Raw genomic sequence first — 27,031 nt, forward strand, 5'->3', positions numbered from 1 at the left:
GACGTTATATGTCATGTGATTCAAATTACGTTCATGATAAGCAAAAGGCAATATAACATACATGCAAAATACACTAAAGATCTAAAGTTCTTCCCGGTCACACAGTATTTGAGGTGCTCTTTACGACATGCACCTGATCATATTGTGATGTAAGAATTCAATAACTTCATATAAATCATACATGACATAATATCAAAAAGTGGAGGAAACGGAGAATACAGATGTACCTCATTTGCCACAGGTTTACGACAAACGAGCTGAACAAGATAAAAAGTCATTATATCAATCAAAACCACAGTTTGTACATGTTGTAAGATAATGCAAACTGTTATTCAGTCATTACGGCTACGAGAAAACTAAGGGTGCATTAGCCCTTTGTGTGCTTTGAACGCAAATTGGCACAGAAATCCCCATAGGCCTGTATACGCATTAAAAGTCCCTTTCAAAGAAAGTGTGAAACACATTGTAATGTAGTCAATGTAATCGATAAATATATCATTAAACGGCACTCTATTTAGTCATAAAGAATGTGATACATCTATCCGATAGCTCATAATACTGGACAATGTCGTGGCATTGTTAAGCGACAACACAAAAGAGAGCGTGACGTATACTGTTCAATCATGTTTATCGGTAATCTCAGTATTGCCATGTGCTGAATTAAGCAGAAGTGCTTTGAAGTTATAAATATAAAGCACAGGATAATCATTTCCAAAAGAGGCACAGACAATGTAACATTTAATAGGCTTTTGCAATGCTTCTTAGAGTGACTACACGTTTCAACAATGTAAACATGATAGAGTTGCTCAGCTACGCACAACAACCATTTAGAATGGCCTCAGTGTGCTGAAAATTCACGAATTCATGCTTCAATAGGCCTACATACAAACTCCGATATGACACTGCCTAAATTCATCAGCTCAAGAATAAAAATAAAGGACTTTCAAAATACGAGAACACTAGAACAAATTTGAAAATTTTCCTCAGGAGATAGTTGTACGAAGTATCTATTGAAACCAATTTCGCGTCCCACTTCGCAGATTTGAGAAATCAATGTACCTACTGGCTGCGACATATTATCATCAGGTACTCATATAATGTCCTTTGTATCCAAATTTCGAAGTGACAGCTAGGTCCCCATAGTCTGAACAAATACATTTTCTGGAAGATGTAGGACTACATGAACACATTACATAATACTTGCCAATTCATCTGCCATTGTGGGTGCGTCATTAATTGTTATAACCAATCATCAAAAACTTTGTTTTACAATGTCTACGCATACTATTTTCCCTTGTCTTCTCAAAAGAAATATAAAGATGATTGCGTCAATATGCATACGAACATTTACAAGTCTCTGCTTCTAAAGTGTGAAACACATAGTTATACTGGACATTTAGTTTTCTAAATTTAGTTTTCTCTACATTACGAATCCCGCTTCACATAGGAGGCAATCATATCGAGTATCTCCTGTGTAATCTTCAGTGCCGTTCGGGCGTTGTTCCGATTATTGTAACGTTCATGCGGGATTTGAGAGAACTTGCAGTCATCTGGATACCTGGTTCCAGCATAATCAACTAACGCGGCAAGGCGGATTACTCTATCACAAATGAAAGAGCCATTTGGAATGGCATCTTTAATTTCGCACGCCATAGAGTAGATATCGTGGGTATAAGAGGCGTATCCGCGCAAAGCTAACCGCACAGCTTTGAGTCCCTTTTCAACAGCCTGGTGACACTTGAAAGACACCCATTCGAAAGAAGGTTCGCTGTCGGTAGGATCCATGTCATGTCTACCAGCCCTTAAGTCTTCGTACGCCTGTCGCAGCCACTGACGAGCTTTGCGGTAATCATGTGATTGGAAATGCCTCTCAAAAAAGAACTGCCAATTTGTTGATTCTGTACCTGACCTCCAAGAACCACCCGCATATCCTCCGTAGGTGTTGAACCGTTGACGATCATCAGATGCCCTCTGATTAGCCTGTCGGAAAATGTTATCATAGCTTGAGATGCCCTTCGACGACAATCTTTGTAATTCAATATTTAAATGTTTGAAGGCCTCATTGAACAACTCATCTGGCCCTTCGGGGTGCTTGTCGGGATGCCATTTTAACATCAGGCGATGGACTGCCCTTTTTCTTTCTTCTTCCGGTAACTTCAAAACTTCCTTTACTTGTTCAGTAACAAGCCTTTTAGCTTCGTCGATGCTACTCGGGAATGATGAGTCCTTCCTTTGATGACTTATTCCTGAGCCATCCGGTTTTACTTTTGATGAGTCTCTCCTTTGATGCTTTGTCCTTGGGCCTGCCGGTACTACTTCCGATGAACCCATGATATGATGGCTTGTCCCTTGGTCATCTGTTTGTGCTGTAGCTGTAGAACGTTCTTTGGGAATGTGGATCTTGTGAATGTCAAACACACTAGCTTCAATATGGGAATCTGACCCTATGTCTACAAGGTACACCCGTTGAATCGATTCACCTCTTACAAGTCTGACAATATGCGCATAAATATAATGTATCTCTCTATCTCTATCCATCCGCAGTAAAGCTACATATTCCCCTTCTTCAAATGACACCCACATGTCCTGTTCGATGAGATGGAAGATCTCAGACGGAACAGCACTTCCTGGTGGTGGGAATCGAATGTCAGAACCATCATGTCCTCCGAGAGATGTTTCTATGCCATCTATAGATAGCACGGACAATATCTCCGACGGAGATTTCACAGATAAAGCTACTAGAAGTGTAGCTTGTCCTCCACCTTCAACCATATTTCCCAGAACGCGGTTAATACATTTCGCTGCGCTAAATAATGTCATCTGTTCATTGGTGTGCGTGACATACAGCTGGTTTGTGCCCCTTACAAACGCAGGTACCCGTTCAGCACTTTTGGCGATGATTTTTCCGTCGACCTCGAGGACTGTTTGTACTCTTTGCATGCAGCACAGTTTCAAAAGGCTCAGTTTTTGTGTGGTTGACTTCTTTTCTTTTTCACTCATATCCTTATTACTGTGGTGCTTCACTATGCTTACAATTGCGTTAAACAGTTCTGTTGAGTGCAGGACCACTTCAAGACGCCGTTCTAAGTCACAATAGCCGCGCTGAGCTAACAGACACCTTGCCTGAGCGATATCAGCCAAATCCAACACTTCTTTTATACTTCCACTCAGTGCTTTTGGTTGAAATCGTAGTGGCAGCTTGTCAATGACTTCTTTCATGATAGATTCTTGCGCACGAAAGGTATGAAGTATTAGTAGTTCACTCTTTGGAATACGGTCATTCAAGTGATCAGCGTCATGGAAAAAAAGGGTGTGAGACTTCTTAAGGCCATGTTCTGTTGAAGGCAAGTACAAATCAGATGTGTTTGCCAATTCTTCTTCAACCAAGAGGCCATCTGATTCATGGATTTCTTTGAATAATCCCCGAGCTGCTTCATCAGCTACTCGTAAAACGTTTGGATGACGTGATCCTATGTCCCCAATGTCAAAAATATTCTTCAGAACAAACGCATACTGGGCTATGGATGGTTTATCAGTTGCCCCAAGAATCTGAAATAACCAAAAGAAAGGACCCCATTTGTCAGGAAGCTGGTACAGGTATGGAGACAGATTACGCGTCACTGTCCGGGAGATCTGTTTCGCTTCTACGAGAGCATAGGCGTTATCAAACTCCACTAGAATAAGAGGAACGTTTCCTTCTCTGAGTTTCTCCTCGATGAGCTCACAATGACCACATCTGTTTTGTGGTTTGCAAATACTTCTCCTCTTGCACTGATTAGCCAGAAATGTCAAAATCTTCTGCATGATGTTGCTCACGCTTTCATGGTTATGAATCATCCCTTGTTGCTTGAGACTCTTGCACAAGATAGAAGTGTGCTTTAAAACTGTTGACAGCTTCGGGTTCGTGATCACACCGAGTTTAGATGGAATATCCCTCACACCGCATTTAACACACCCTGATTCGAGGGCAGCATAAGCCGGTAATATGGGCAAAACTGTCCATACCAGCTCCTTATTCCCCATTATTGACCCAGAGTACATAATGCAACAATGTCCGTCTGATACTGGTGGATGCATGGATTCAAGTTCTTGGCCAAGCTTTCTCCTGACAAGGAATCGTATCCTTCCCACTTGTTGCAAGAAAATGTCGTCTGTATGAATGTCACAGTATTCTTCCAGACATCTGACAAGGCTTTTAGATATTTCCTGCGCGTTACTGTCTCCTTCAATTTGCCTTGCAAATGTTAGGAACATCGATTTCGTCACTTTAGTCTGTAGTCCAATTTCTCTCAGAAAGTTTAGACCCAATCTTGTGCATATCGCATCGGGAGGGAATTTGTCTTTTGCTTTCATTTGACTGAACACCTCAAGCTCAGGGTCAAAGAAGTATGATGCTGTATGCAATACTCCGTCTGCTCCTTCAATGAAAGCCAGCGATTGTAATTGTAGGTAATCAATTACATCTTTCCGATTCTCCTTGAGTGAAAGTGTAGACTTTATGGTCAACAGGTGTTCTATACGACCCTCTAGCGTCATGTTCCGAAAACACGGTAAGATAAAATTGGCATAGATGTAATAGATATCACGCTCAGCCACACCCAGTCTCTCGTACAGAGGCGTAAATACATTTCTTGACTTCAGGAAAACTGCAGGGCAGCTTTTTAACCAGGCATCTTGTTCGCATGAAGGAATAGTTGTTGGTAGGACGAAGACAGACGGTAAGTTGCCAATGCTTACATGTTTACCGCTTATGGTCTCAAAGCAGGGCAGGCATTTGATATATTTCACATCTGTGCATCTATCTTGAAAAAAACTAAGTATGTTATCATGCTGAATCTTATTTAGGTTCCTGAAACGAGCAAGAACGTCCTCAGAAATCAAGTGCTTGAGGAGCTTCAAAACCTTGTTTTCGGAACCAATGTCGAAGGCTAGCTGGACAATTAAGGGCAGTGAATGAAAGTCATCCGCAATTTCGAGAATGCCCAACGTTTGCAGCGCTGAAGAAAGTGATGGAGTCATGTCTGTATGAGGAAGGAAGACAGTGCAAGATATCCTGAGAGGCACCAGAAAGAGCCCATGATTCTTCGTCGAGGATTGCGTGCGCGACAAGAGTGGAACAGCGGGTAATATTGCAAAATCACCGAGTCTGTGCGTGATTTCATTGCTGAATTCATCTTTTTGCTTCGCAGATGTGAATTGACACCCCAACAGCTCCCACAAACCCTCGACCCATTGCAATGTCAGTCTGTCAACTGGCAATTGATTGTCTGATGGAATCTTTAACAAAGGGGCATTTACGCTTACCATCTCAGCAATAGCAATGATGTTGAGGTCCTGGAAGACTTCTTGGCTTGCTGGTACATCTTGGAGAAAGTGTACGTGAAGGAAACTCTTCAAATTTTTGGCAAAAAGGTAAGCATAGGGTGACTTAAAGACAGGTTCCTGTCTGGAAAACAACCTTAGAATGCCATCTTGAGTGAGCAGCAGTGGAAGCCCGTGAAATTCAAGTTGATCCACTGTTCTACAGTACTCGATGAGTTTGGTTAAGTGTTCCTCGTCTTGAAGCCTTGATTGTGATATCGAAATAGGAAGTTGAGCACTAAGCCGATTCTTCCCAGCAAGGAAGGTCACGACTGCTGACGGTGTGATTTCAAGAACATTAAACGAGGTGCTGTCTTTGTTGCATTTTGCAGATGCTGACAGAACTTTCGAAACAACCGCAGAAGGAGACTCAATGACTGGAAAACCTGTATGCTGGATGATCTTCTTTAGGATGGCAAACTTCTTGTTCTTCTTCAACCTGTTGAAGAATCCGAGGTAGGACTTGGCTGTGAGTAATTCAGAATCAATAGGTGTCCTCCATGTCAGAACTAAGTTATTGTTCTCATCACTTGGGATGAGTACGGGGAAAAGCAGATACCTGGTACAGGCGATCCTTTTGTAGATGCTGCTAATGAAATTTTCCCAAAATATGTCGCGTCCATGCAGTGGGAAGAAACCATGATAGACATCTAATATCTTGAGTGTGTCTTCTAATTTGTCATGCGGGATTGGCATGAGCCACCCATACTGAGCACTGATGTAGTCACGAATCCACAACAAAAGCGCTATGTAGGAGGATGAAATGACGTGCTCAAAGAGCAGTTGATTCCACATGGTTTGATAATCTTGAAATGGACTTTGCCATAGATTTCTTCTGCTCTCGTGATCCAGAGCAAAGTAACCATGAACATGGACTGGCAATTCTGTTTCTATAGGAAGAGGCAGGAAACAGTATGCTTTCCCTCTTAACGTTCCACCTGATAAACGAGCAGCAACCCCTCCAACAGGAGTGAGTTTATATTTGATCATGGTTTTTACGTCTATTTCAGTCCATTTTCCACAGCCAAGCTGTTGACATATCACCCAGTGCTCATTCTTTTCCATCCGATGTACGCAGAGTTCGTAGCAAACATCAGCAGACGGCAATTCCTTCACACTTTGACAACTGTTGACAGCTGCAGCGTATTCAGATACACGAGCGTAGAAACCATTCTTCTTTTCCTCTTCATGTGGTTGAAATTCTACGTGTAATGTTCTTGTAGATGTCAGAAGTCCTTCTTTCGTGATCTCCGATATTTTGATCGTATTGACATTTTTCAGAAAGAGAAGACTTTCTGACGCTGTGCCTTCGAATTCTTTCAGTAGCTCTTTTATTTTGTCCTTGCTCCTCCAGACTTCGCTGCTTATTTCAGATATGTCTTGTCTAAGAGGAAAGCGGAAAACAGTGTAATGATCGTGAGTAAGACCAAGTCTATCTTCCAGATAACATGGGAAAACATCCGAGAACGTTTGACGCAACTGATCCGAGATAGTGTATAGGCGACCAGGGCTGTAGTGTGATGCCTCTGGTACATACTTACAAAGGGGATCGAACACGCATAGTGTTTGCCCCCCCGTTATGAAACTTGGACAATCACTGAGATGATATACCGTGTTGAAGCCAACTCCATAGCGACCGATCTTGCTCATTTCCCCTCCTTTGCTTCCTTCGCCAAGGTCTTGTATTCCCTCTATATCTTCAGCAGAGAATGACTGATTGTTGAAAACACAAATTGCAGGACCTTGCAGAGGCTTCATATTGTCACAAAACACCTTCTTATTTGCGTGCCGGCGAGGATCATACAAGATGTGGATTTCAGTTGCACCGGCGTCATCTGCATTTTGAAGCAATTCCTTGAGAACTGTTTCCTGGGACGAGTACGACTGAAGAAGGCGCTTGATGCGGGTCGTCAGTTTTTCACGTTGGCCAAATCTTTTTCCTGGCAGGTTTTTGACATGCTGTTCGAGCATTTGGCGACGAACATCTGTGATGTTAAGCTGCTTTGCCAGAGAAAAGTTGATGTCAGGATGGCACTGAGAAAGTTGACAATTTTCAGCGTTTATCCAGTCAACATCTCTATAGCACAGATCTGTTGATGGCTTCATAACATTTAACGTATCTGGGAGAAATGTAGTGGGAACTTTGCTACCAGGCCAGGCTTTCCCAAAAAGGCGTGCAACGGTAATCACAACAGTGATTTCAGAAGTGTGTAATGAGGTACCGGCGCTGCGAATGTAGATATCACGAAGAACTTTTTCATAGTCACTAGCCCCGAATATCTCCTTAATTTCAGCTGTTTTGACAAGGTAGGAATATTGGTTTAAATGTGAAGGAAGCTCAAACAAATATGGTTCAAGGGAATTGCTGACTGATTTTGCCACCTTGGAGGGATGCACAAATACCTTGCCAATTAAAATCCATCGATCTTCTCTGAGTGATTTAATGAGTTCATTCTGTGGTTGATGTTTACATTTATTGTTCAAATACCTGTAAATATTGTTGCAACTGATCACAACCTCATGGGACACGTTTCCATTCTCGACATGATGGCGGATGTTCCATAATTGATTCATGACTTCTTTAAGTGTAGGTTGCCTCACACCTATACCAAGGAAAAGTGACACGTTGTGTGGTAACCTCCATGCACCAGACTCAAAAAGGACTGGGGCTACACTGCTAATCAAATCCATTTGAAATCTGGAGTAGATGCTGTCGGCAGCCATGTATCGATGAAATGATTTCCATGGCAGGGCAGAAGACACGGTGCTACCATCTGAGACGACTGGTAAAAAAGCTATCCTCATCAATCGTTTCTTGAGGAAATCGTTATTTTTCCACTCAGCTCTGCACAGCATATTCGACAGATACATCATCAATCCATGAGTTCTCTGCAATACATTGTCGTCGCCATCTGCACACAATCTTGCCACTGATTCACATTGTGTGAGGAACCTTTCCACAGAAATGTAATCAGTCATCATTCCAAGATCTTGAAGAGCGGCTAAAGTTTGACTTGATGTGAATTCTTTCTGAGGAAAAACACCATCTGCTTCCGAGAAGAGCTTAGCTGCTTTGCGCTCCGGATGTACAAGATCTTTCGGTGGCCGTAGCAAAGCTTTTCCTCCAGGACTTGACACCGGTATGCATTCAAGGTCTTTCAATTTCTGGCGCAGATTGTTTTTTCTAGAGTTGAGAGCAAACAGTATTAGAGTGTTTCTGTGCTCATCTGATACATAAGAGAGTCGCGGTAAGAAAATGTTGTCAAAAAACCTTTCGTGATCAATCGTTCTTTTCAGCAGTTCAGATTCAAGCCCCGCGCGTATGAAAGCACGCCGTGTTTTTTCGTTCACTTCGACAACAGTGTAGTTGTGGAGGAAGGTTTCTAAAATGGTAGTTGTCTCAGTCTTTATGCTATCTTCCTCTTGAAGTTCCGGACTCAAAAACACAAGGTCGTTGAATTGCAGAGTCCTTCCATCCTTCCAGAAAAGCGCGGGTTGCGGTGATCCATGTACCACTGCCTGGTAGAATGCATCAAATAATGCGGAACAGTCTCCATCCCTTGGCATAATTTCAGCATCGGGCCACAGGAAATCATACGATACCGAACCATACTTGCCAGTTAATACTTTGAGAAAGTTTTCATCGGATAACAAGTATATATAGGCTCTGCATACAACGTCTGCTAGGAGAAGGTGGTTCCATTTAGCACGTATCCCCATACCTTCAGTCGTTGGTTTGTAGAGGTGTTGTCTATTGTCAGTCACGACGAAAGCCCCATTGACATGTACAGGCAACATACTTTTTATAGACAATGGTAGGTAGCAGTACACCTCTCCCTGAATTTCGGAGGGATGCGAGTGAAGGGCCATTGCAACTTCTCCCCTTGGAGAGAGTCCCATTTCGGACTCCACTGCTGCCATCCTCTTTGTTGCTTCCGATCCCTCACACGTAGCCCTGATCGAAGTGAATGTGGTCTTTAACACCGTTGTCTCCTTTTGAAAGTAGTCTGCGCCTGATTGAGTCATTTCCTGAGAAACTGACTCTGTACTGAATGTTATGTTATCCTTGACGGTGTTTCCGCATACGCGTTTTTCTGTGCTGAAAAGCATTACAGCCCTTGAAGCATCAGTCGTCTCTGCTGAGAGGTAATACATCGAAACTTTCATGACTGCCCTTGTGAAAATAAGTACGCTTCTGCACGATTCCCACATCTTAAGCAACAGCTCTTTAAGTCTAATGTCGTCATAACTTTCCCTGCTGAGCTCACTTTTTCGTGCTTCCTCTTCACTCCGTAACGGAAGCCGGAAGAGTGTCCCGTCGTAGTGAAACGGCTCTGCAGTCTGAAAGCCAAATATCCCATTGAAAGGCATGAACTGATCTGAAAATCTCCGCAGTTGCTTAGTGCGTTGGAGATTCACTCGTAGGCCGGTTTGAGATTTATCTCGAAGGATGTTACCTAGGTGAGTTGTTTGGGGATCGAAATACTGAATAAACTGCCTACTTACAAAGCAAGGCACATCCGTCAGGTTATACACTGAGTTAAAACCTATCCCAAACCTTCCAATCTTTTCGGGATTCTTCTCCTTCGTTCGGCAACCAAGACGAAGAATATTGGTAAAATCTTCGTCTGTGAATACAGCATCATTGAAGATCCACAGGGCAGGACCTTGGCAGGACTTCATCCCTTGATCAAAGAGTTTTTCCATAGCGTTGGTGTTTTTTCTCATGTCGACCAGAAAACGAACCTCTGTGGCACCAGCATCCTCAGCATTCTGTATCATTTCTTTGAAAATAGCCGAGTCTTCATATGAATTCTTCAGAATGTTACTTATCCGAACAGTCAGTGGTTCCGTCTGGCCCATCGGGGTAATTCCATCCAGATCGTCAGCATCAACGAGCAAACGACTGAGTGGAGGAACGTGCAAAAAGTCAGCAAGGTCCGCTGTTACAAGAGGACTGACGAAAGCGAACGTTTCTCCCTCTTCAGATTGCTCATCATTGACGACTGATTTTAGCCAAGATTTATCAACAAATGCGCTCTCCGCTACTGGTATCAAATGACATCCTTCAGCTTCTGCTGGGACCAATAAACGATCTTGCAAGTGTGGTGGCAGTTCTCCAATTGTTTGGAGCTGTTTCAAGATTTGCATGACAAGACGAAGTTGCTTTGTATGAAAGGCGGTGTCCTGTCCTCTTGATTGGTCACATGATACCTTCACTTCATGCATGATGTCGATCATTGATTCCGCATCGGTTTTCACTGTTAATATCACTCCAACAGCCCGAAAAAGTTCAGCAAATTTACGCATGGCAGGAGGAATTTGTGTTATGTATGGCGACAAATCAAACGGAAGCTCGTTAATACACATTTGTCTTGGGTCTGAAAATCCTTCACCGTTCCATATTAGAGGACCAATAGCTTTCAACTTGGCTATTACACTATCTCCATGTTCTCGCCATTCATTCATGAGGAAATCATAGATGATTTTTACCGCTGGTGCCAGTTCCATGAAATCTGCGTCATGGCACTCTTGAGTCAGGTGGACACATTCCCTCAGCTGCACAATCACATTTTGTAAAGTTGGTTTCTTCGAAGCCATTTGAAGACATTCGAATACTGGGAGGAGTATGTTGCCCGCTGCTGCGAGTGGCAGTACTGAACCACATAGCATGGAATTCTCTCTTGACAGTAGCAGGGTCTCATTTGGAGTGGAAAGGCATGAAGATGGAATGTGGTACCACTGGAGCTGTGCGGGATAGAAAGAAGGTTGAACTTGCTCGTAAGGGATGCACCGCATATTCTTCATGTATGCTCCAACAGTGCAAGATGTTCGCGACGAATAGCCAGACATAACATGAAGATTGTTCGCAAGGAATTTCAGAAAGCAGAGAGCAAAGTCAGCAGTGTTGGACTCAGAGACGCTGTCGAGACAAATGATTGCCTCGTCTGCAGTTACCCTATCCTGGGCTCGCATGCCAAGTTGGCCCAGAGCCGAAAGAATTTCTGGATCCGTGAACGGTTCAACAGGAAAGAATCCTTGATCCCCAAAGAGCTCTTGAAGTGTTGGATCCCGTACGTCAAGCAGTTCAGAAGGTGATTTCAGTGTTGAAATGAGACCGTCAGTAGGAACAAACTTCAGCCTTTGAAGCACATGCCTGCTTGATTCACATTCACGTTTGATTTCATCCCAGTGCCGGAGGAGCCAAAGTATGACACTTCGAACCTCAGAATCGTTATACAAATCACCCTCATCAATTTCCTGCACAACATGCATGATCACACTGAAGTTTGACACAGGTGTTATTTTCAGTTTTCTCATGAGAGGTATTGAACTGTGTTGCCCCGTGATGACAGGTCTTTGTAATTTGACTGGGTAAGGGAGCTTTCCAGATTCATTCGCAGAAGTGTCAATGTAACCGATTGATTCCCTCGCACTCACTATGGATGAATATGATGCAACTGAGCCCTGAAAAGTCTTGAACAGTGGAAGGGAGATCAATATATTATGAACTGGGAAATTGATTGTAGCGTGTCCGATACACTCAATGAAGAGCTCACGTTCCCTGTCATTGAGGTCGTGCAACTTGTTGGCAAGAGAAGCATGGTCTGTGTTCAAAGTTGCCCTCAGTATCCCATCGGGAACCGGTAAATGAATGTACCCCTGAGATAGTGTTGACGGGTGTCGGATGACGTAGTCCGTACAGTTCAGTGTGTCTATGCCAAGTTTGACGAGGACCTCTTCAAGATGTCCATCCAGAGTCAACTTTCCGTTATTTTTGACAATCAAAGTAGATACTTTGGAAAGTGGCTTAAGAGCAACTTCAGAAGCATATCCATCGGGAAGTGGGATGAGAGGCATCCCTTCAAAAAGGGACAGACTGTCCCTACTCTCCATGTACAACATGTTCCAGATTGTTTTCAACCATGCAGCAGGAGGGTGGTTGCCAATTCCCGGCTGCCAAAAGACCGTTCTATTCTCCCAGTTCTGCAAACATCTTTTGAGAAGAGCAGCAACTGCCTGCAGGGTCAAAACCTCCAGCTGAAACTGCCCAGTTTTAGCTGTTAAATAAAAGGAAATAGAAAAACAAATAAGCATAGCAATCTCCTTCAATTTGTGACGTCAACTGTCATTCATACATATCTAGACTATATGCTGTTTCCTTGAAAACAATCACATTTTAGCATACAAAGTCTACAAAGACTTAATCACTGTTCTCTATATTTGAATGTATTATAGACATCACTATCAACACAGACATGTGGCTTTTCAATTTTATCATATAAACCGTATTCTTCAAATCGTCTCTCTGGGTTATATCAGACAGTAAATAGATAACCGAAAAGGTATCCCTGGGCACAGGTTGTTCGCACAGGTTGTTCACCCTTATATTGTCTGACCATGTTGGTGTATATGTATATCATATCCGGGCAATTGCGCCCAGAGGGCAAATACCCCCGGCTAAGTAGATGTACTGGTTAGTGGTAAGGTTAGAGTAAAGATTAGGGTTAGGTTTATGGTTAGGGGTTTGGGTTAGGGTTAGGATTAGGTTCAGGATTAGGATTAGGGCCATGGAAAGGATCCAGGATAATTTCCAAGGGGTTAATTGCCCTAGACCCATGTATATGAATATTTACATTGATATATGTACCCCTACGTATTTGTGAATATCATTGCTTTTAGATCGCAATTAGAGCAGTGTCCGCATTTCTTACTTTTCCTTCGAAAACACGTTATGTAAGCACATATTTTTGCAGAGTGAAAATGGACGAAAAGAACTATACTTACTGACTTCGACGAGGAGATTTCGAAGTTGCTGTGATTCTGATCTTCGGATGAAAGACTGATATTCTCCAGGAATGACAGCGCGAGGAAATTGAGCAGTTGGAATGTAGACTTTTGCGTTTGACTCTTCAAATGGGACGAAACTGCCGTCATCGAGAGGGAGTAATGGCAGTGCGGTGAGCTCAGAAAAATCTCTGTCGGACATGATATACTCGAGAAGCAAAAGCTTCTCCTGACTGTCGAGATCTTCTAGAACGGTTTCATTGTGTCGGATGCAGCGTCGAAGGATCGACGGGGTTGTTGTGATGACATTTCCTTTAAAGTATTTCCTTATGCACTTCATGCAGAACTCGGGGAGTGACGCGTATGGGTGATCAGCAATGCGTAGGCATTTCAATACTACCGTTTCCACGTCTTTTCCCACGGACAAATCCTTTAAGATGACATCTTCAACTCTCAGCCATCCTCTGTTCTCACTGTGTATGACACGTTCTTTAAACAGTGCATTGAAGAAAGGCTCTAGAATAATCTTCCACTTCTCAAGAACGTATGGCTCATCAGGCCATGTGCGGTAGATGCTCTCCACTCTGATGTCTTTTTTGTCAATGGCAGTCGTTATCGCTTTGACATATAGGGACGGAATAAGTTGTCTCACAAGCAATTCGTTCCATTTCGCGGGGACGTCCGTCTGGTCTGGACCAGGCCACTTGATTGCCCGGCGGTCACTCTGAAGTCCAAAGAACCCATGCAGATGGACTGGTAATCCAGTGCGGCTTTCTTCTCCCGGTGGAAGTGGTAGGAAACAAAAGACCCTTCCTGAATATCTGTCACCTTCTGTGGTATTGATAGGAGCGGCAATGCCCGTCCATGGCAGAAACTTTTGCTCAGCTGCCATAGTACAAAGTTGTGAACTCATAGAGGCACCTGCGATATGGTGGCACACAATCCAACGAGTAGTCTTTGAACCTTCCAAGTTTTCAGAACTTATTGTAACATCCCGCGATATGTGAAGATCTTCTCGATCAGCGACATCTTTGGAGCAATACTCCTTCAATTGTATTGTGAATTGATCTTGTTCAATCGATAGTTCCTCATGAGACGTCGAAGTTGCTTTCACACTGGCGATGAGACGGGAATCCTGTTCAGCCGTTCGCTTTAAAACTTCAACTTCTCTCAGCGAACGTAAGAAGAGCATTACTAATTCCGCGTCGACGAGGAAAGCGTCAAGGAGATCATCCATCTTTTTTTCATTTGTGTATACTTTGCTGCAGAGATCACTTTCGGTTGCGCGGAGCGGGAATCTAAACAATGTCCCATCGAAATATCCAACACTGATCCCGTCTTCTACATCATCGAAAAGGTCTCGATATGGTTGGAACTGGTCCTCACACGCACTAAATATTTGTTGATCCTTTGAGCTTTGAAGGTTAAACCGAAATCCGGTCTGAGGACGTCCGCGAATCCTGAAATGGCTCTCCAGTGGATCTAAGAAGGCTACACTGTGATCACTCAAGATGCTCGGTAGGTCTGCAAAGTAGATGAAAGCTTCCATAAAACATTATGCACAGGTATATTAAAAGGAAAGTTTAGTATGCTCTTTAGAGTATCAAATATGATATATTGGGACTACCTCGGTTGATTCTACTGCATGATTAAGAAATATATGCGAAGGACGCACTCATTATATATGGCATTATCACTATGACTAAAATTTTACCACTTACAGTCGCCATTACCCTAAAGACATATTAAGTATTCCTATTTGTGATTATTGCAATCACTGCCATTAGGCCTATCATATGGGTGAGAATTTTAAACGATGGACAATTGCCAATTTTTGCACATGACGTCACTCTTTCCCTTCCGGAACACATCAGGATGATCTAAGAAACCAATTTCCTTCATATCATCTCAAAGCGTGGTAAATTTCCTTTCAGGAAATGTAATGGTTGGTTTACTTTTGACTGATATTTTGCATTTGACAAGGACTTAAAGCGTAAAAATGCGGTAAAAACGTTATTTTCACAATAATTCTTCTTTTTCAAACCAATAACGTGGCTTTTTAAGGTACGTGGCATCTATTATCTGACCGTGTTCTGGATCTGGCTATTATCATTGGTATGTACCACAAAATTATAAGAACTCTATGAGCACGTATAAAATTACAGAGAACAATTGGAATATCAAAGTCCTAAACAGACGAACGTCCGTGATGCTTCTATCTCTCTCGCTGCTGCAAATTCTACTTTGTTGTCCCAATTGTAATGTACACGAAAATTTGGTGTTCCACCTAATGTACATATCCTGCAAAAATTGTACGTCTGCTGGCTGTACATGGCATGTAACATTCTTTTATGCAAATTTACTCAGTTTTCGTCATGGGCGGGCGTCCGCTATTTACTAATAAAGATCGTAGCTCATTGAACGTTATTGGCGATATTGTTCTGACTCGCAATTATCTAAGATCTAACCACATGGTAATATGAATGTTTTGAGTTTCTGCTCATCCCTTGTCAAATGCGAACCGAATTTACATTTTTAGACGAATCTCCGTGAAAACAAGAACGTCCGTGATGATTAAAACGTTACCGAGCGGGGCACCATCTTGCTTTGATGGAGCAGGTACGTTTTACCTCTGGCTCTCTAGCTGATGAGCTGTATGCCATGTTTGGAGCGGACTGGGGCTCGTCTGCAGTTTTTGGACTATACGATTCACCGAAAACCAAGCAAATGGTGTATATTTCTCTGAAAATCCACCTCTTACTCCCTCTCTGAGCAACATGTTGAAAGGGTGTCAAAATTCTAATAATTTGCATTGAAAATACCTTTTCGAAATTTTGGAAGAGTTATGAAGGCTACGTACTGTCTGTCGTTTAGCTATCCATCCTGGAACATGACCCTAGTGGTAGAACGAACGTCCGTGACAATTTCAGCGAACGTCTGTGACGTATAAATCCGACCAATATGGATAACTTGTCTCGAAAGTGTCCTTTATTCTTTAAAACTTTCAGCTCAAATAACGAAAGTACAGTTTTACAAACAGTGACAAAGTAAACAATGAGCTTAAAGCAGTAGTTTCAGAATTTTTAAGGCGGTATGTGATCATGATGAACAAACAGCTGGAAATGTGCTTGCAATTTTACGCTTGTATTCCCTCTAATTATATAAATACAGCTAAACACTGAAAAAGAAGTTATAGGAAACTGGAATTTTGCGTAATCTGTAATTTCTGTGCATTTAAATTTCTTTCTGATGAGGTTTTGGAGACAATTTCCACTGTTATAGGTTCTGAAAGCTTCTCTCACAGACGTTCGGTCCGAGAAAGGAAATCTCTGATAATAACAATTACATCATTGTACAATAAGTTAATGTTCCTGGAAAATATTATTAAATCACCGAGACTCTCATACCCAAAAGTGAGTAACATTCAGCATTCGATTTACCTGCAATAACAAAAGAAAAACGTTTTGCTCACGGATGTTCGTTGGTAGAATAGGTCCATGGATTACATAGTAGGAGATAGAGGAACAGTGCCACTTTTTAGTGATAGATGTTCCCTGTGTATATCTTATGAGTATCGTAGCTGCCATCTCAAACAAAACACATCCAGTTTGGGTCTGCATCACGGACGTTCACTGTAATTGTCATATATATTATATGCCTTTATACATTCTAATTTTCTCTTCACGATTTTTCTCTCATTCCCTAATTAGCCTGAACAAGCTGCGACCAAAAAGAAAGAAAAACAAAACCCAAAATACATTCAGAATACAATGAAACGAAAAGGATGAAATGACGGAAGAAGTCTGTCATGGGCATGTGTCAAGAGAAACGTAAAGGTGGAAGCAGTTGAATCAAAATGAGAAGAAACGGAAAATGGATCGAGCATCAACAGAGAGAGAGAGAAAAAAATGCCAATGCACCCCCGTTATACTGAATTCGTCTGAAGGAGCTGGGTTGTTTTTTTATTATTCATCGAAATGTCGTCTTAAGCGAACAAAAAAATGCAGTATATAATTATTGTGTGATGAAAACCAGCAAATCCTCCTTTTATCATGACATTGTGTTTTTATACTTATCAATGAAAAGCAATGTTAATTTGCAATTCTGTCTCGTATGTTATTTTTTTTTTTACATCTAAGAGACAGAGAGATCGTCAAGTTGTTTGTGCTTTTGTGCTTACTCTGAAAACACATGTTAAAAAAGGTAATGATTTAGTAATAGGTTTAAGGTCGCACTTTGATACGTTCGCTCTTCCAAAGATTCGTTACTACGAACGTCAGTTATTCCCTGGATTCATTATTCCAAAGGTTTATTACTCCGAAAATGAAAGAAAAATATAGGTTTGTAACTAATTCAGAAGGTTCCTTATTAGAAATTTTCTTATTCCGAAAGTTTGTTAATCCGAAAATTAAACATTAAGGTTCACTATTCATAAGGTCAGTTCTTCTAAAAGTGGAATGGGCCATATATTCCTTAAGGTGAAAATGATTATTATGAGGTTTTTAAATCTGGAGACTTTGGTTGTTAATTCTCCACATTTGGATTAACGAACCTGATTTTCATGTTCCAAAGCTAACAAATCTTTCGATTAACCTTCGGAGATTCCTCTCATTTACCGAATAAAAAAGCTTCATGAGTATACGTACCTTAATCAATTTTTTGACTGACAAACCGAACGAGCCTCCGAAGTAACGAGCTACAAAATGTTTGTTATAACTAAATATATTGTATAATATCGAAGCACAAACATCCATCCAAGTTATATGGACTTACTGTGTTTTGTTATGACGAAACTTCGGAGTATCGGACCTGGTATCATATCTGACTGATATAATAACACAAATTCTCCTCGTTAACAGTGTATAACACAAGAGGCAAACGCAGAGGGATTTCTTCTTATACACACTGTTGGGTAATGGTAATGAACACAATGGGGTTTTTTTTCTTCAATTTTCAGAGGTTACCGTCGGCCTGCTTACAACTGATAAGACATAACATTTCATTTGATTCTTTTAACCTGAAGCGTAAATTTAGAAATGGTAGTCGTTATAATTACCGAGTTCACTGATTTGCTTGATGGAATATTCTAGGGACAAGGCGTAATGTTTCATCAGATGGACTACGTCACTGAGATTACACATACGTCTCTAAGTTCATCTAACGAGAGATGGAAAAGTGTTTTCTTTGATTCTTCAGCATGAAAAGATAAACAAGCTAGAATTGGCATTAATCATTTGGAATTTAGGGGACGAGTTTGTTCTCGACATGAAATCGCTGTTTGTTGTGAATAGAATGGGTTTCCAACTCCAGAGAACTGCATTGTTCAATATCTTGATTGTTCCAAACGTCCGTGAGCTATATATGCGAACCTCCGTGATGAAAACTATGCTATGTTTGTTGGGTTAAAGAGACTGCCTAGATCAGATACATCTTAAAAAAAAAGTATCTTATTATTTAGGAGTAAGGATTAAAGTATGGAGTAGTGAAATGAAAGGTCGAAATATTTAGTTTTTGTTGAATGCGAGTAAATTTGAGAAAGTGCTTAGCGAAAGAGTAATATTTCAACAGAAATAACGAATTTGGTTAAATCATCAGTTGTGTGCCATTACGTATAACAGGTTAAGAGTACAAGCTTAAAGGAATAGTACAGTATTGGTGGAGATGAGAATTGGGCTTTTCACTTTTTGCGAGATACCAAGAAATCACTTACGAAATAGTACAGAGTATACCATTTTAAGAGGAATTCAAAGTTTATTTGATGAAAATCGGGTTTGGAATGACTGAAACATCAAAAAACAAAGTAATACAAAGCGATCGTAATAAAGTGTGGGTCCCAAGCTTTACTAGAATCACTATGTTTTGGATAAATCAGCCATTTCAAAACCAATTTTCATCAGATAAACGTTGAATTCCTCATGGAATTAGGTGCTCTTTCATATTTCATAAGAGGTTTCTCATTATCTCACAAAAAAAAAAAATGTTAGAAACCTGAAATTAGGTCTCAGCCAAAACTATATGATCCCTTTAACATTCTGCCAATACATACACATATCCCTTAAGATACTTTGTTACGATTTTGAACTGAATCAAATCGTTGCAAGCTATGTTAAATGGTATTAATGGTATTCAAATGTATTCAGTATTATTCTGCGGTGAATAAATACTCGTTCCTATGTGAAAATCCTAGTATAATTGGGTTCGTATTAAAGCTTGAATTATACTTTTTCAGGTAAGATAGATGATTTGGAGAAATTCCTACTTTTGAAATTTGGCCGTGTTTTGGCTCAATTATACATCGTTCAAAATTCTCACCCATGTACATATACACTGCTTCATTTTCAGTTGTTTAAATCTGCTCTTGGTAGATTGTTTGCCTTACCTTTCTTTTTCCAATCGCACATTTCCTCTCGTTGCAGATTGTTCGAGAGTTAGAAATTACTACTGCTCTTGATTACAACCGTTATCATGACATGCACTTAAGTTTAGAAATGTAATAGATTTTGTTTTCATTAATTTTGTACACGCATAGACACTATCTTATGGTATTATGCGTTCTAAGAACTGAATATTATTGTTATTATCATTAAGTTTAATTTCTTACAGGAAATGAATGTCGGTGAATCTGTCATCTTAATGAAACAATGCGCCATTACCTACAACATACATAATGTTTATTCCGTAACAAATTAACAGAAGAAGCATTACCTGTAATGTGGTACACGGAGTTGAAACCGATGCCAAATCTGCCGACCTTGAGAGGGTCTTCCTGTTTGTTGCTGCGTGCTGGCTTCTGTATTCCCTCCCAGTCCTTTTGCTTGAATTTGGCACTGTTATAGGAGTACAAGGCTGGGCCCTGGTACGGTGCCAGGGATTCACTGAATAGCGTTTGTGTACCATACTGTCTGACATCGTAGAGAAATTTAACCTTCTCAGCTCCAGCGTCTTCAGCATTTTGGAGAATTTCCTTGTAAAGACAAAAAGAAAGCGTACCCGAGTGACGATCCTCCTTGCAAAAGCATGGAATTCAAAGAGTATCATCGTACTCAATATGTTGCTCCTCGTGGTAAAAAAAAAAGTCAAGTCTAGTGTATAGTCTAATGAAACGTACCGATATACGTTGAACTCTTATTTTACAGAGCCAAAATGTTTCATGTTTGAACCTCTGGAATATGCTATTTGCACCTGCGTCTTGGCCTTTAACATATTCAATACGCGCTTGATCTCCTGGATGAGGAAAAATACAAATGAGAATAATTACTATATGCCTGGGTATGCCCTGTCAGCCTTCTACTTTTTTAGCTAATCTATTCAAATGGACCCTGTTGTTATATCATTAACCCAGCCGCCAGCACTGCCAGTTATCTACTGAGCTGTTCGAATAAGGCATCGTTGGTAAAACATGATAATCCAAACTTGATCCAAGCGCTGGGAAGGGTCCAAATTTAGGACATGGAAAACGGAATTGATTAATTTCATTCACCAATTATTCACCACTTAATCTAAAAAGAGTGCATTTTGATAACATATATTTTGCTGATTGACAGAAGAGATTAAGGAATTGCTACATGTTCTCTCCATTGATACTTTCCTTGAACTTTTAATTTTCCAAATCAATTTGGTGGAGGAAGAACCTGAAATACACTTGTCACATGTCTCTCCGTGTAACATTCCACAGCTACTCCGTCAGAGGTTAGGCCAAAAAAAAAAGAAATGTTGTATTGGCGTAACATGAGATTTTCAAATAGGGTCGGGCGGGCAGATTTTTTTTTTTTTTTTTTGGCTACCTGTATTTTACGTGTAAAACTCATACTTAACAAAACCCCATTCGAAAGAGAGGGTCTGTTGCATCCAAAGTTTGTTATATCACCGATTTAAAAGCAATAATATTAAAAGAGAATCATATTTTGGACATGGAAAAACACCCTGGCCCCCCACTCGAACCCATAGGAGACCGCATGCGTGTTCCCGTTTACAACGTCTATCTACGGAAGATTTGTCCCTAGAAATTTATGAAGGGGGGGGTGTTTTTTAGTCTTTTCCGTAGATAGGGGTGTCCATTGAGAATCACCCAGCGCCACAGACAAATCAATTCTCCGAATAATATTAAATAAAATCTTCGAGCCGGACTTGCTGGTCGCCGACACGCTGTACTGCGCGGCCATTTTCCGACACCAGCTGTTGTTGTTGTTGTTGTTGTTGTTGTTTTTGATAATTCGCAAACCCGTATTGCGCCCTCTCGATGTATTTCCTCTTTTTTTTTTTCTTTTTTTTTTTGTTGAAAAGTTCAGGGTCGGGTTTTTGTTTAGGGTCGGGCGGGTTACGCCAATACAACGATTTTTTTTTTTTTTTTGGCCTTATGAATATACAAAAGTACTAAACATACGAGACATCAGAAATGTGCAATATACATGTATATTCATACGGGGTCATAGCATTTACCTTTATTATCTGACCATCACTGTAATCTCGCAGAATTTTCTTCAGGTAAGTTACGAGCGGAGGCACCGTTATACCAAACTGATCTAAGAAGAAATAATTGCGAAAGAACAAAAAAAAAATGGCTTTTAACCAAAAGAAAGATTGGCATGAATATTATGCTCCCTGAATATTTTGTCACTTCTGCTAAATTCAAAATATCCTTTTGTTGTCTGGTGCACAGATTTCATAGTATATTCGTACCAGACTTCTTTTCTCGCATGAATTAACTTAATTTCGACAATCATTTTCGTTTGATGACTAATCAATATCGTTTCAATGAAGCACAGAGGATGCAATGAGAAGACAGGATTTTCACAAGATTTAGGCTGTAATATGTCACTGTTGTGACTAAAGGATCTGGTGTTTAATTCAATATATTCCTAATTGGGATAGAGTCATAATTGGTTAATCTTGTTTCGGCCTTTTGTAGAATTGCCATAGAGTTGAAAGCAGTTTGAGAGAGTACTTGGTGTTGAGAGCACAATTTATTGACATGTCTTTATTTAGGTTCAAATCTAAAAGCAATATACTCATTAGATTTTGTTGGAATTTATAAGTTTTAGATTAAAGTGACGAAAAGACGAGTAGATGTAAATTCCTCATAGAAGCGACATTAAGCCTATCAGAAATTACAAATATATATATATATATATATATATATATACCTATTCATATAATACTGCGGCCCTATGAAGATCATATTGTACTCATTTTTTGTTTGCAAGTATCATATGGCATTGTATACTTTGTCGGAAACGAAATATCTGTATATGAAATGGAATGAAGAGAATATTCGCTAAGACACTAGAAGTGCTGAAATGTTACATTTGTGTACGGGTATGAATTGATCAGACAAAGTATATACATATATAATCTATTATACAAAGCATTGGCAGAAATAAAATCATTCGTCTCTCAGACGATTGACGAATTCCTTCAAATCCGCCAATTTGTCAATTATGGAAAAAAATTCTTATTGCCACCTTGAAAAAATGCAAAAAGGGAGACAGGAAAGGAAATTTAATTTGCGTCTAGAAGAAACGTGATGGAAACGGGTAGAATTAAAGACAAAGAAAACATGAAGAATATGCTTGTACCGCGATCGTTGTTATAAGTGACGGAAATTCATTAACATTCTGAAAGAATGCACACTGGCAAGTCCCTTGAGCTTGTGGGATTTAGCGACTTGTAATTTGTGTTTGCATATGTTTTCTTGTAAACTTTTCCTAACATTTAAACATACAAGCACTTCAATTTAAAGAAATTCGACAGTTTACTTACGGTCAGAATCATCAAGGTCCGGATCCTGAGGAGATCGGCGAAGATTAAACGAGCAAACAAACAAACAAAGAGAAGAATGTTGAGAAGGTTATAACATAGCTGGATCTTGTGTTATCATTATAAAACAATATGTATGTTACAGGGTTCTCGTTATAATTTAAGTAAATGTAGTAAATTAAACTTGTTTATTTCTTCTAATAGAATAGAACAGAAGGATATTGTGAAATAATAAATGTTGGTGTAATGACTGACCAACAGCTGTATAAGATGTGTAAAAATATTGTCGAGCTGATGAAATTCCTGGGCCATTTACGCAGTTATGTAAATATTTTAAATTTGAAATTGATATGTACAATTTTTATTCTTCCATTTTGATTATGCAGATATTATAGGTTTTCCCGGTCAATTTCATACTTTTGTCATTCAAGTTCCTATTCCGAGCATTCGATTTCACGCATTCCACGCTCGCAGCACTGAATCAGCAATCAATTTCAAAATCCGGTCATTCGAATTATCACTATCCGAGCATTCAAATTCACTGTCGGAGCATTCAAATTAACAATCGGAGCATGCAAATTCACTATCGGAGCATTCAAATTCAAGAGAGGAGCACGCATTTCATCAATGAGCAGTCAAATTCATGTCAAGCTGGCGACGGAATCTCGTCGGTCATTCAAATTCGTAAATAGGCAACCATGTTCCAAATAACTGCATTCAATTTAAAAGAAGTTCTGAATATAGTTAGTTTGAGGTCGTGTTTGCATGTGTTTCTCATTTTGCTTTGAATATATTGGGATTTATGATGATTATTTATTTTGCAGTAGAGGTCCACCTGTTCATTGACAATTTTGAACTCGCGCTTAGCAAATAGGAATATACATGCACATGTCCCTCGGTTTGGACATGAAATGGAGGTCCCATGTGTAAGAGAGTCACAACTCATGCACGTAAAAGATCCTATACTTCATTTATTCATCGCAATGAGCAGAAAGTCAAACTGGACCCCATATTATGGAAGACCAGCTTTTGCAGCTGAATATGGATTATCCAGCCATCTTGTTTGATGGAAAATAAAACAAACAAACAAAAGTTAGGCACCGCATAGGCCTACAGACAAGCATAATACGGAGGGTTGGTTGACATTTTCGAGGGAAAAAAAAACACCAATTTCGACTATATTGAAACTGATACTTTAACATTTTATACGTGTTGTTTGTTGTGTATTGCTGTCTTATTGATTTACTTTTGCGGGACTATGTGAGATCGTTGTGTGTCAGTTTGTCTTTAAATTGATAAATTGTCATTATCATGATTATGTGGTTGGTGTTGGGGCGTTGTCAGCATGCAGTATCACCAAGAAATACGATTACTAGTCTTTGTGTTGTTTGGATGCACTGCTGATTGGACATTGCAATTTGAAATTTATTGAGATGAAAAACAAAGAATACATGAACAGAGAACAAGAACCTGTAAACAAGTATGATTACACTATATGCAAGCCTTTATTGGTTGTGATGGCCCTTTTCCCTTTCTTAAAAGTCTACTCCATTTTCCTCGTTAAAACGTGATTGCACGAAATAGGAACTTGATCGCCTAAAAATGAATTTGAACGCTCCAAACAAGCTCATTGGGACTCTCACGTGACTATCGCATGAATTTGAATGCACGAGTAGGAAAATCGGTGCTCACATTTTGAAATTGAATGCCCAATCGTGAATTTGATTTCACGAAAACAAAATAGAACGCCCATAAATGAAATTGATCGCTCGGATTCTGAATTTGAATGCCCGAATATTTTCGCGTGCGTGCGCTGCGTGAATTTGAATGCACATTAATGAATTTGAGTGACAAAAGTATGAAATTGACCGGGAAAACCTATATGGATCATCGGCAGCAAAACACACATATTATAAATGTTAAAAAAATGCAAACTAGGGCATTGAGAATCAAATCAAGAAAGCCATACTTTGATGAAGCTTCAGACATTGGAATCCCGGCGCAAATATCCTTTGTATTCCATGACATTTAAGGCCATAAACAATTTATCTCCACCATACTTAAAGTAGGGCCTAGCTGTTTAGATTTTCTCACACGCCATATAATCTTCGTTCTGTTAGTACTCTTGTTCCCTCCAAACCTCAAACTCGCATACTGTCGCAAATCTTTTAGTTATAGAGGATTGTGTTTATATAACGGCATTAAATTTTCCATTTAAGTGTATTTGTATTATGTACTTATTTTTCCTTCTTCTTCTTTTTTCTTTGAAGCGTATGTATTTGTTGAATTCATTGATTTGGCTTATTTCCATTATGGTAATAGTCTTCATAGAATGACTGAAGTGTAATAAGATATTATTTTGATTTTGTGTAGAGCAGTTTTATGTTGATACAAACTTATAATGTTAATTTCGGACATTAACCGAGTGTGTTTTCTTCTGGACCTCTCGGTAGAACAGCTCCACCATGAGGGCGGAGCTGAATAGGGCGATCCAGCCGCAATTTCATGTACTTTTGTGATATTTTTTTTTTTAATTGTTCAATAGGAAGTAGGGCCTAATGTACATATTTTATTTTGCGGAAATAAAATCTAATCAATCAATCAATCAATCGTTAACTCCTTGTAAATCAGGACACGAAGTTTTCAAAATACAAACTTTTCAACGCTTATATGGTAATCTACTCATTTTGAATGAGAAGAAGAATGTTTGTTTCTGTGATAAAAAACCTCATATGCCATATGTCTTATGAAAAAAGGACAATGTTTTTTTCTGATCAATGAAATCTAGAAATAAAAGAAACCTACTCATTTTCCTTCCTTGAAGCTCATTTTATTGATATCGAATTGAAATAATTCCCTGCGGGCATCAATCAATTAACCATATACAAAGAAGGTTTATGAGTAGCCTATCATTTTCTCATTTTCTCGGGGGTATTGTTACTTTCTTCCTAAACATTCACCCTTGCCCTTTATATCTATATGTATATACATGTATATAGCCGACTTGTGTCACTAGTGGTCATCCTAGAAATTGCATCAATCTAATCCATCAAGATATCATCTAAATGCGCCAAGGGGTTGACCGGAAAACCCCCGCAGCTTTTTCGAGGCAAAACGTCACTGGTAATTTAACTTGAGCAAATGAAATGAATGATGGCTGTCATGACATCAGATTGTAATACTCATACGATGAAGATTTCTAGTGTAATAATGACTTGTGATTTAAGATACTTTGTAACTGATCTTAAAAACCGCTATAGCACTTACCATGGTTGAAATCGTCGACAGAACGTTTCAAAGCGGAAGAGTTCAAGTTACGAAAAAGGAGACAAGCTGATTGATTGTTTGTGCAACTTCCTCAGTATGAAAGCGATTCTCTCCATTCTGCTGTCCATGCCGTTTCTCTGGTAGTGTCTATACGTGGATTTCATTTATCCATGGAAAAGTTAGAATATAGAGGAGTCATAACACAATATACAGCTTTGATGCAAAACTTGCGACCAAGTAATACTGTTCTCTCACTAGTATGGCATCTTCTTTCGAGGGATCCTTCAAACTGTGAAATATGTGGGTATCATAATTATACATTATTGTCCCACCCCTCCCTATAACGATGTGGCTAGCGGGCCATGTCAATGAAGTGGCTTTATAGATGAACTAAGGCAGTTATACTGCGGAGATATTCCCGAAGTTTTTTGTGACTGACTCTGCAGTTCGCCCCTGAAAGATGCTCACAAGTGAACCGACCTATTCCTAATTCGATGCATTTGACAACTGTTTTGGAAAACCGCTGCTTTGCCCCTAAACAACCTGCTGTCAATGATATTAGCTCCTAATCTCAGCGTTGATCCAATCTTTGATCTCTTACGTGCAGACAAACGGAGAGAAAATCGCGTCCACCCAGCAAGAGCATGCAAGAGCAGAATAAGCAGATTGGGCAGGAGGCTCACGCCACCGAACATGAGCTGTGAACACTGTGAGCACTGCACGCTGCTGGGCATGCGCCATGCGAGGTTCGACACATACCATGGTCAAATTGGCTTTAATGGCAGAAGTTAAAAGGAAATTCCATCCTGATTTCAATGTCTGTTGCGTCAAATGAGACAGTACAATCAGAGGAGTAAAT

At 40.0% G+C, this 27,031-nt stretch overlaps 1 protein-coding gene across 1 annotated transcript; it reads right to left on the reverse strand.

Moving 5' to 3' along the window:
• Positions 1-1,425: 1,425 nt before the first annotated feature.
• LOC140240641 (sacsin-like) lies at positions 1,426-25,372 on the reverse strand. Its single transcript, XM_072320394.1, has 7 exons — positions 25,328-25,372; positions 22,909-22,933; positions 21,589-21,671; positions 19,855-20,113; positions 13,150-14,673; positions 2,374-12,422; positions 1,426-2,289 (listed from the first exon to the last, which is right to left on the reverse strand). Exons 1-7 carry the CDS (start codon positions 25,370-25,372, stop codon positions 1,426-1,428), a joined length of 12,849 nt encoding a protein of 4,282 aa, XP_072176495.1.
• Between the last annotated feature and the right edge of the window lie 1,659 nt (positions 25,373-27,031).

Source organism: Diadema setosum, chromosome 17 (assembly GCF_964275005.1).
Source record: "Diadema setosum chromosome 17, eeDiaSeto1, whole genome shotgun sequence".
In the NCBI taxonomy this organism is placed as follows: Eukaryota; Metazoa; Echinodermata; class Echinoidea; order Diadematoida; family Diadematidae; genus Diadema; species Diadema setosum.